This window comes from Pan troglodytes, chromosome 10 (assembly GCF_028858775.2).
Source record: "Pan troglodytes isolate AG18354 chromosome 10, NHGRI_mPanTro3-v2.0_pri, whole genome shotgun sequence".
Taxonomy (NCBI): domain Eukaryota; kingdom Metazoa; phylum Chordata; class Mammalia; order Primates; family Hominidae; genus Pan; species Pan troglodytes.
In genome coordinates this window covers 128,603,649-128,614,919 of record NC_072408.2, presented here as the reverse complement: position 1 = coordinate 128,614,919, position 11,271 = coordinate 128,603,649, and the positions used below count along the sequence as shown (strand labels likewise).

The window sequence follows — 11,271 nt, the reverse complement described above, 5'->3', positions numbered from 1 at the left end:
GATAGGAGGATCAGTTGAGCCCATGAGTTGGAGACCAGCCTGGGCAACATAGTGAGACCCCATCTCTACTAAAAAGTATTAAAAAGTAGCAGGGTGACCAGGCATGGTGGCTCACACCTGTAATCCCAGCACTTTGGGAGGCCGAGGCAGGCAGATCACAAGGTCAAGAGATCGAGACTATCCTAGCAAACATGGTGAAACCCTGTTTCTACTAAAAATACAAAACAAAAGCCAGGCATGGTGGCACGCGTCTGTAGTCCCAGTTACTCAGGAGGCTGAGGCAGGAGAATCACTTGAACCTGGGAGGCAGAGGTTGCAGTGAGCTGAGATCGTGTCACTGCACTCCAGCCTGGGTGACAGATCGAGACTCCCATCTCAAAAAAAAAAAAAAAAAAAGGAGCAGGGCATGGTGGTGTGTGATTGTGGTCCCAGCTACTCCAGAGGCTGAGGTGGGAGGATCCCTTGAGCCCTGGAGGCGGAGGCTGCAGTGACCTATGATGCCACTGCACTCCCGCCTAGGCAACAGACCCTGTCTCAAAAAAAAAAAAGTAATTAAAAATTTTAAAATTCCTTGAGGAGGGCTAAACAAGGCATGCCTGTGGGCACTGCTGTGAGGTCTGGCCTAGGGATTTGTAGGGCCACAGTTAGGGGGAGCTGAGGCCCATATATGAATGGTGGGGCAGAGCACTCAGCCAAACCTGGTGGCCTCTCTGCCTCCCGTCGAATGCAGAATCTCACCCAAGCGATGCCCAGTGGCTCTGGCCCCGCCTCAGGGTGCGGCCCCTTGGGGTGAGCCTGCCAGGCACCCCCACCTCCCTCCCACAACATCCAGAAGCTCTGGGAAGGAGGGGGGAGGTGGTTCCCCTCCACAGGGGCCAAGGGTCTTGGTCCCACTCTCCAAGTACCTGCCACGACACTGCAGGAAGGTGGGCTGCAGGATGGGGGGGTCAGGGAACGTCCTTGTCCCCTTGGACGACCCAGGGCCCGGGGCGCCCTCTGGTGGCGAATCTGCTCACAGCCTGACTCAGGATGCCCCCAGCGGAGGCTCCCAGGGGCAAGAAGAGCACGAGGCAGACGCGGTGGGTCTCTGAGAACTTAAATAACCCTCACCACGCGGCGGGGTGGGCGAGGAGGGGGCTCACAGCAGAAGCAGAGTGGCCCCGGGGTGGGGGCGCCACAGGACACTGAGGGTTCACACCACCCCAGCCTGGGCCTGGTAAGGAGCAGGTCAGCATAAATCCAACCCCGCGAGGCACATCCAAACCCCACCCAGAGGGGTTCAAATGACAGAAGTGGGAACAGAGGGGCTCCCTGAGGCTTCAGGCCCCATCCCCAGGAAGACTGGCCCGGCCTCAGCCACCTTCAAGCACAGGAGTGAGGCCTCGGGTTCCAGGGACGATGGGGGACCCAGCATTAAATATGTCATAAATAGGTGGGCGGACACTGTGCGGACAGGCGGGGCTCACATTCCTCTAGACCACTGGGGTCCACTGGGGGACCAGGGCCTGGGCCCTCTCCCAGCGATGCCACGGGCCTGAGATGGCTGCTGGGAAGGAGCCCGGGAGCCCCCTGCAGTCTGAAGTCCGGGCCGAGGGCACAGGAGCCCGAGGCTCACGGCTGCTTTGTCTTGCCTCTGTTCTTCTGGAGCTTGGCATGCACGACTTTGAGCGTGGTCAGGAAGTTGCCGAGGAAGAGGATGAGGAAGGTGAGCGCCAGTACGAACACCTGGGGGAGTCCAGAGAGGAGGGCGAGGCTGGGGCATCTGCCCTGCTGAACCCCTGCCCCCAGCACCCCAGAATCTCCAGCACAGCTGCCCCCAAACTCCCAAACTGCAGGGTTTTGCCATCGAAGGCAGAGATTCAGGAGACCTGGGGGAAGGGTGAGGCCTCAGGCTTGGGCAGGGCCTGGGAAGGGCTCGATGGGGCGAACCTCCTTGGGATCCACAGATTGGGAGAGGCTCCACCCCTAGCCCTTCCAGAAGCCTCCCACCAAGCATGCCACCCACAACACCCCACACCTGCCAGCCCAGCCCGCCCCAGGAACCTCCCCACAGCACACCACACACACACACACCCCCCACCCCCACATCTGCCATCCCAGCCCTCCCCAGGAATCCGCACCCCAGCATGCCACACATACACCCCATCCCTGCCACCCCAGCCCTCCCGGGAACCTCCCCCAAGCATGCCCCCACCCCCCATACCTGCCATTCTCTGCATTCCTCGTGGCTGGAGAGCTCAAACAGCGTGACGGCATTGTAGAGCTGCCAGAACTGGAGAGGAAGGCAGGCGCTGCTCACCCACCAGACTCCCCTGGCCGGCCACGTAGAAAGCCAGGGCGATGGCCAGGCCCCTCACCCAACTTTGGGTATCAACTACCCACAACACTGACAGACACCCCCAAAATGAAATGCAGGCACCCGAGGCCAGGGCAGAGCTAGGTCAGTTCTGGCTCCTGCCTTGGCATCCCTGGGCCCAGAGGCTGCCCAGGCCCCAGGATGCTGTGGGCCCCAGCATGGGGACGGATGGAGAAGGAGGGCAAGGCCTGAAGACCTTCTGTTCCTGGGGGTCAGCCCAGACAGGAGATACCCACAAACTCCAGGGGGACTCACATGGCCACAGAAGAGGAAGGGCAGGAGAAAGGTGAGGCCCCGCCACATCCAGGACTGGAACCCTTCTGTGGAGAGGAGGGAAGAAAAAGGACCCGCTGAGGGGCTCCGCTGCCCCCACAGCTCCACCAGACGCCCACCCCCAGCCACACCAGTCACCCTAAGATGAGCCAGGGACAGTCACACATGCGGGGGGTCAGCCCTCACCTGTCATAGCTGGGTGGGCATTCACTATGACAATAGCAGCCCTGTCACCCGGCCTGACTGCTCTCTCTCTTCAAGCCACCAAGAGCCAGGTGACAACACACAGACACTGGGCGCTATGTTGTTACTAATTTCTTTAATCTGCATAGGGTTTTGCATTTTATAATGAATTTTCACATGCATTAGTTCTATCGAGTCTTGAGACAGGAGGACCTACTTAGGAGAGTAATTTGATGGAAATGACTATGTCAAAAGACAGCAGAGTTGGCCAGGTGCAGTGGCCCACGCCTATAATCCCAGCACGTTGGGAGGCCAAGGTGGGCAGATCACTTGAGGCCAGCAGTTTGAGACCAGCCTGGCCAGCATGGTGAAACCCCATTTCTACTAAAAATACAAAAATTAGCCGGGCGTGGTGGCACATGCCTGTAATCCCAGCTACTCAGGAGGCTGAGGCGGGAGAATCACTTGAACCCGGGAGGCGGAGGTTGCAGTGAATAGAGATCGTGCCACTGCAATGCAGCCTGGGCAAGAGTGAGACTCCGTCTCAAAAAAAAAAAAAAAGATAGCAGAGTTGTATTAAAAACAGTTTCCCCTGAAATTCTCAATGAGGGGTCTCCTCACTTTTCTGACCGGCACCCCTATGGCTTCAGAGTGAAGCACGTCTCCCCCGTGTACATGCATTTATATACTTATACGTGTTGGTATGTAGACATGTTACACACAAATGGCTAATTTGTGTGTGTGTGTGTGTGTGTGTGTGTATTCTAGAACACACACAAAAAAATAGACACTTCCAGAGGCTGAGACAGAGGCCCTGCCCTCGGGGCCTGGTATGCAGCTGGCCTGGCACTTGGCAGCTGAAACAGAATCCAGGATGAATTCTGGAAGGCGCTTCGGATAAAGGGCAGCGGCCTGGCTCCGCTGTATGGGAGGTGCTCGCAGGGCTGCACTCCCGGTGTGGGGAGCTGGCAGGTCCAGTGCCTGCCCCCGCTCCAACCCAGGCCCAGCTACTCACCCACTGTGAGATCCAGGTGGTTCCTCTCCCCCAGGGCCCGCAGCCGGTAGAGGCAGCCCCTCTGGTAATAATATTGCAGGAACTGGACGCAGCCTGCAGGGGGAGCACAGCACCTGGGCTCAGGGCCTGGTGTCCCCGGAAGACAGGGCCACACCTCCTCTCTGCCCCAAGCACAGGCTGACGGGTCTTTACTGGGCAGAGGCAGAAAGGGTGCCCTGGTTACAACCCTCTCCCACGCCCACACACCACAAACAGACACACACACTCTGGTCTGAACCTGCTTTAGCCCTTATCCAGAACACAGAGAGAACACAGGTATGTGAGGACCCATCTAAGCCCCAACTAGATTTGAAACTTCTGGAATTTTCCATGCAGTAGACACTCAATAGATGCTTGCTGGAATGCAAGCTATGCCAGTGCTATGTTGGGAGCTCTGTGCAATGCTAAGACACAAGACAGAGTTCCATCCAATGGGATACTTCGTTGTTGCTAAAAATGAGGTGGTAATGACATGAAAAATAGCCATGATAAACTGTTAAAAATTCAAAAGGCAGGTTATAATAGTAAAGCTCTATGTACAGAAAGGTCCCATACTTGTAAAATATACATAATGTAATACACACATGTATATACCTATTTATGAATAAAAACTTTTGAGAGGACATAGATCTTAATTAACGTCACCTCTAGGGTGGGCTGATATACAATTTCCATTCTTGGCTTTATACATTTGTATTTGTTTGCAAGCAGGTTTTAATTTAAAATGTAGGTTGTAGTATCTGAAAAGTCAATACAGCCAGGCGTGGTGGCTCATGCCTGTAATCCCAACACTTTGGGAAGCCAAGGCAGGCAGATCCCTTGAGGCCAGGAGTTCAAGACCAGCCTGGCCAACTGGTGAAATCTCATCTCTACCAAAATACAAAAACTAACCAGGCATGGTGGCAGGCACCTGTAATCCCAGCTACTTGGCAGGAGAATCGCTTGAACCGGGAGGTGGAGGTTGCAGTGAGCCGAGATCACAACACCGCACTCCAGCCTGGGTGACAGACAGAAACTCCATCTCAAAAAAAAAAAAAAAAAAGAAAGAAAGAAACGGTACAGCGTGGTGGCTCATGCCTGTAATCCCAACACTTTGGGTGGCAGAGGTGGGTGGACCACCTGAGGTCAGGAGTTCCAGACCACCCTGACCAACATGGTGAAATCTCATCTTTATTAAAAATAAAAAAAATTAGCTGGGCGTGGTGGCGCGCACCTGTAGTCCCAGCTACCCGGGAGGCTGAGGCAGAAGAATCGTTTGAACCCAGGAGGCGGAGGTTGCAGTGAGCCAAGATCGCACCACTGCACTCCAGCCTGGGCAACAGAGCAAGACTCTGTCAGAAAGAAAGAAAGAGAGAGAGAGAGAGAGAAAGAGAGAGAGAGAGAAAGAGAGAAAGAGAGAGAGAAAGAGAGAGAGAGAAAGAGAAAGAAAGAAAAAGAAGAGAAAGAAAGAAAGAAAGAGAAAGAAAGAAAGGGAAAGAAAGAAAGGGAAAGAAAGAAAGGGAAAGAAAGGCAATACACACATGGGATAAAATTTAAAGGGAACAAACAGGTTGGTGAAAAGTAAAACGCTCTCCCTGTCCCCAAGCATTCAAGCCCCCTTCCCCAGAGGCAACCCTTGGGACCAGCTCATTGTATACAAATCCAGAGCAATTTTCAGATGAGAAAAATAATATATATTTCCATTTGGAGGACTTATTTAGGACTGGAAAAAAGGCTGGTATCCCCAATGCTACTCAGTTCCCAAAGGTCACAGTTGGCAGGGTTCCAGCCTGGGGAAGGAGCAGGCAGTGCTGGGGGCTGGGAGGTGGGTGGAGCTGACCTGGGGTGGGGACAGCTCTCCTTCTGGATTTCTGGGACCCTCTCCCCCAGTCTGGTCTCCCTGCCACACAGGCAAGCACTGATTGATGTCAGCTGGGGCCCTCCCTTGGTGAAAGTCTCAGAAAACCATGTCCCTTCCCCCAAATCCAGGCAACAGTCACTCACTCTGAAAAATGGAAAATGCTAAGAACTGGTTGCGAAACTTCTGATAAATGGGTCCATTAGGCCTGGAGAGAAGGTAGGAAAAAACAAAGGTGGGGCCCACTATGAAATGAGACATTCCTCCCCGCCCCAACTCCATTCCAACCAGAAGAGGCGAAAAGGTGTATAAAGTCAAACTGAGGTCCAGACTTCCACCCTTCTATCCCTGGGGCTGGGCGAGGTCATCCCATCTTCCTTTCTAGAAGCACAGGAGTCCACATGGCCGTGCAGAAGCGCTAACTCCCTGTGACCCCTCTGTCCTCCGCAGTCTCCTTCAGTGCCCAGCCTCACTCGCTCCCTCCAGCCTTGCAGCCCCGCTACCTCTGCCCTGGCCAGGGACACCCGAAACCATTCCCTGGAGAACCCCTCACGGGCTGGGTGGGGCCCGCGCAGCCCGGCGCAGCTGCAGGCTCATACTTTCTTTCCCAAGTTGGCCCTGGAGCACACCCCCCACCGCTGTCTGGATCAGCCCCCTCCCCATTCCCGGTCCCCAGGCTCTACTCCCTGGGAGGCTGGAGGGGCCCAGCGAGGGGCTACTCACCAGGTCAGCATCACTCCGGACAGGAATGTGGAGACGTAGTGGTGAGACACCCACCAGCCTTTAATTCTCGGGAGAGGGAGAGAACGGAAAGTGCTCAGGAGGGGAGAGCAACGCAGGCATGTGTCTCGCTGAGGCCCCACCTATGCAGCAGGGGTTACTCTGCACTCAGAGACGGCTTCTTGGAGTAAGAAACGGACTGGAACCCTGACCGTGCCCTTCTCTCTGTCCCACAGGGCTGCACCATCCCACACAAACCAGCTGCAGATTAGCCTGGACTCCCACTTGGGCTTCCAGTGGTTTCCAGCAACCCTCAGAGCACACCCCTAGCCTCACCCGCCTTCAAGCCTCACTCCTGTCCTCCCCACCTGGTCCTCTCCCCAGCACGCGGGCGCTCCAGGCATGGCTCCTGTCCTCCCCACCAGGTCTTCTCCCCAGCACGCAGGCCCTCCAGGAATGTGGGCTCTCCTAGAACCCGCCAAGCCTGCCTGCTGCCACCTCAGGGCCTGCTACAGACTGAATAGTGGCTCCAATTCCTGCACTGAAGCTGAGCCCCCCAGCACCTTAGAACGTCCGTGACTGTATTTGAAGACAGGGCCTTTGAAGAGGGGACTGAGGTAAAACAAGATCACACTGGTGGGCTCTAGTCCAGTGTGACTGGTGTCTCTGCAAGAAGGGGAGAGACGCCAGGGCTGTTTGTGCACAGAGAAAAGGCCACATGAGGACACACGGGGAGATGCCATCTGTGAGCCACAGAGAATGGTCTCAGGAGAAACCAGCCCCGCCAGTACCTCCATCCTAGACTTCCAGCCACCAAACTGTGAGGAAATACACTCTGTGGCTTAGGACACTCGGCGGGCGGTACTTCCTACAGCTACACCCAGCGGGCTCACCCAGGGCCTTCGGACTTGCTGCTCTCTCTGCTCCAAGACCTTGACGTGCCTGGCTCCTTGTCCAAGTGCAAGCTTCAGACTAGCTGTCACCTCACAAAGGCCTCCTGACCGCCTTATCTGAACCAGCCTGATGGCCCCACTCGGATCACACTGCCCCACTTCATCTCCTTCATGGCACGGATCACTGTCTGCAATTATGTGCCTTTCTTCCTGTGATCTGCCCCCTTCCCACCCCTATGTCACCTCTAGATTGAGCAGGGGTCTTGTCTCTATTGTTCACCAGTCTATCTGTGACCCTGGGTTCCAAGCAGCTGCTCAATAAATGTGTTGAATAAGCATGCATGTACACACACACACACACACACACACACACACACACACACACGTTTTCTCTTTTCCAGGCAGGGTCTCACTCTGTCACCCTGTCTGGAGTGCAGTGGTGCAATCATGGCTCACTGCAGCCCTGACCTCCCAGGTCAAGCAATTCTCCCACCTCAGCCTCCTGAGTAGCTGGGATCACAGGCGTGCGCCACCACGCCCAGCTAAATTTTTTTTTTTTTTAGAGACAGGGTCTTGCTATGTTGCCCCGACTGGTCTCAAATTCCTGGGCTCAAGCAATCCTCTTGCCTTGGCCTTCCAAAGTGCTAGGATTATAGTCGTGACCCACTGTGCCTGGCCAGACATTCTTACACAGGACTGCAGCTATGACATTGCCCTGTACAGAAGCAGAGGCTGATGGATGCCACATGCGGCACCTCACACCATCTCCGAGGCAGCTTCTCCCCAGGAGCCACATGCCCCAGGCCCATCTCCTGTCATCTCAGTGACAGGAGGCCCTTGCCCAGCCCTGGACTTCATCTATCCAGTCCAGAGGCTATGGGAACTCTGTTTCCAGAACTCAGCACTCCCCCAGCTGGGTTTTTTGGGGTTTTTTTTTTGCTTTTTTTTTTTTTTTTTTTTTGAGACAGTCTTGCTCTATTGCCCAGGCTGGAGTGCAATGGCACATTCTTGGCTCACTACAACCTCCGCCTCCTGGGTTCAGGCAATTCTCCTGCCTCAGTCTCCCGAGTAGCTGCGACTACAGGCGCCTGCCACCACACCCGGCTAATTTTTGTATTTTTAGTAGAGACAGGATTTCAACAGGTTGGCCAGGCTGGTCTCGAACTCCTGACCTCAGGGGATCCACCTGCCTCGGCCTCCCAAAGTGCTGGGATTACAGGCATGAGTCACTGCACCCGGCCCAGCTGGGGGCTCTTGATCCACAGTTGGGTAGAGCCTGGTTGTCACCCCCCACCCCCAGCATCAGGGGCAGCCTAGGAAAAAAGGAGTTGGACCCCTCAACCCTGTAACCTTCAACATCCCAGAGTGTGTCTCAGGCCTTGGCTGGCCTCCCCAGGCTCCTCTAGTCCAAACACATGGCAGCAACTTGCCAAATGCACCCAGGAGCAGCCAACTCCCTCCTCCCCAGGACTGGGAGGTGGAGGCTGGGGATGCTCGTGGGAACAGTCATTAACCTTCATCCCTCCAGAACTCTCTTGGGACTGGGCAGGGAAATGGGTCCACACACACACACCCACGTGCTTTCTCTTTTTTTTCCAGGCAGGGTCTCGCATACGCACATCGTAAGAACGAGACTGGATCTAAACCATCGCTCTTCCCTTGACGGCCCATGCAACAGTTCTGGGCATAAATTGGCTTTTCAAGCAACAGCCTGTGTGTTCCCCAGGAGTTATGCTGAGGGGCAAGGTTTTATGCAGCTCTGTGTTCACAGCACTAATAGCACCAGGTAAACAACAGGCACTCAATAAATGTTGACATGAATGATGCCTGGGAGGTGTGGCTGGTGAAAGCAGCAGCTAATCTGGATGCCACCAGCACAGAGGTGACAGGAGATTGTTGCAGGTGCCACGTGCGGTCATGGGGACAGGGTGAGATGTCCATCTACTTCTTTGTCCCCAGAAAACCCCCACCTCCACTCATGTATCCTAGTCTTGCCTGTCAGAGTCTAAGAAGCCCCTGGGCTCCAAATTTCTGACAGCAAAGGCAGTTGGCCAGATCCCCCAACTTCCAGCTTGAAGAGCAACCAGGAGGTCTCTCTGCAACCTCCCAGAGCTCTGCAGAGCCACGTCAGCCCTCAGCACTTGGCGGGCGCCACACTCCTTTGTCCTGCTCCCAAAGCTCCCCTGAAAAATGCCCTCTGTCTAGGAGCAGCCTGAGGCAGACACAGACTCCAGGCAACAAGCCTGACTGAGCAGCAGCTTTTCATTTCACAGCTCGCCGTGCCCAGAGCCCAGCTCTGACAGATGCCACCAATAAACACAGCTCAGTGACATCGGGTGAGGCTAGAAATCGCTCCTTCCCTGGCCCGGCATTCACAAGCCCAGGCGTCCATCTGCACACCCCAGGGCTCTGGGCTGGTTGTGTGCACATGTGTTTATATAGCCATTTTATTGTGATGTAATTCAGATACCATACAATTCACTCATTGAAAGTGTACAACTGAGTGGTTTTTAGTATATTCACAGAGTTGTGCAACTGTCACCAGAATCTATTTTAAAACCTTTTTATCATTGCAGAAAGAAACCTACACCCATTTGCAGTCACTCTCTGGGCTCATTTCACCACAGAAGTTAAAGCTTGCAGGGGCAGCTGGGCGCGGTGGCTCACGCCTGTAATCCCAGCACTTTGGGAGGCCGAGGCCGGCAGATCACGAGGTCAGGAGATCGAGACCATCCTGGCTAACATAGTGAAACCCCGTCTCTACTAAAAAATACAAAAATTAGCTGGGCGTGGTGGCGGGCACCTGTAGTCCCAGCTACTCGGGAGGTTGAGGCAGGAGAATGGCGTGAACCCAGGACGCGGAGCTCGCAGTGAGCCGAGATCGCACCACTGCAGTCCAGCCTGGGCGACAGAGCGAGACTCCATCTCAAACAAAACAAAACAAAAAAGAAACCTTGCAGGAGCTCACGGCCTTTTTTTATTTTATGAGCTCCAGGAGGAGCAGGTGCATCAATGGCCAGACGTAGGGACAGCATGTCCCGATATCTGGAAATTGCAAGGGTAGACTTCTCCCTTCAGGACACATTAACATGGCTGTGAGTGTGCAGGAGATATGTGCACCAGCCACTGTGAACCCCAGGCCGTTCCTGGCTCTGTGCCTTGGGCCATCTAGACAGTGGGGAATGGCTTCTCCACTGAGGATCCCTCCTAGAAAAGCCAGTTGGAGGCAGGCACCCTAGGCTGGCTCCCTAGAAAACCAAACATGATCACCGAGTCATTACTCATTCTGGCCCAGAACTAACTGTAATAGACATCGGCTGTTTTGCCCAGTTGCTGATCACAGCCCATCCTCATTGGGTGGCCTCTGCTTTGCCCCTGTGGGGAACCACCTCACCCCCACACTCAGTCTGGGTGGCTGGGATAGACCACAGTCTTATACCCAAGCACATGACCCCCAGCCAACCAATCAGGACCCTCTGCAGTCCTCTGGCAACAGTGACTGGCTCTCAGAGATCAGTAGGTCACTGAAGCCTGGCCAATCAGAAGTCTGTGTCAAGATTCCAACTGGGGTGGAGGGAGGTCTGTCAGCCCAGGGGTTACTGCTGGTGGGAGGCCTGCCTGGGGGCCGCTGGGGGCCATCGCAGGGGAAAACAGAACAGGGAGCTGGAGCCGGGCCATGAACACCTCCTGAGCCCTCCTGACCTCCTTGAATGGAAATTCCCAGTTACATGCGCCCATAAGACCCCCTTCAGGTTTAGTCCCTATGGGATGGTTTTCCATCATTTTCAAGTTTACAAGAGAAGCTGACTTGCTTATTATGCTGAGCTGATGACTGGCATCTCACTTGGCAGGCACCAGACACAAACCGAGGGTGGCTTCATATCTCGATGAGGAAGTCCCCACCCCTACCTGCTCCCCTGACCACACCTCCTGTCCCAATTCAAATCTCAGGTGC

General features: G+C 54.9%; 1 protein-coding gene across 1 annotated transcript in view; it reads right to left on the bottom strand.

The window, feature by feature from the left end:
- Nucleotides 1–1,079: 1,079 nt before the first annotated feature.
- Nucleotides 1,080–11,271, bottom strand: part of TMEM120B (transmembrane protein 120B) — a 67,173-nt gene continuing 56,981 nt past the window's right edge. The window contains exons 7-12 of the mRNA XM_024348095.3: nt 6,427–6,492; nt 5,850–5,911; nt 3,828–3,920; nt 2,612–2,676; nt 2,204–2,272; nt 1,080–1,725 (exon numbers count right to left, since the gene is read on the bottom strand). Of these exons, the coding sequence (XP_024203863.1) occupies nt 1,612–1,725; nt 2,204–2,272; nt 2,612–2,676; nt 3,828–3,920; nt 5,850–5,911; nt 6,427–6,492 (469 nt within the window). The 3' untranslated portion in view covers nt 1,080–1,611. The remainder of the gene's footprint in view (nt 1,726–2,203; nt 2,273–2,611; nt 2,677–3,827; nt 3,921–5,849; nt 5,912–6,426; nt 6,493–11,271) is intronic.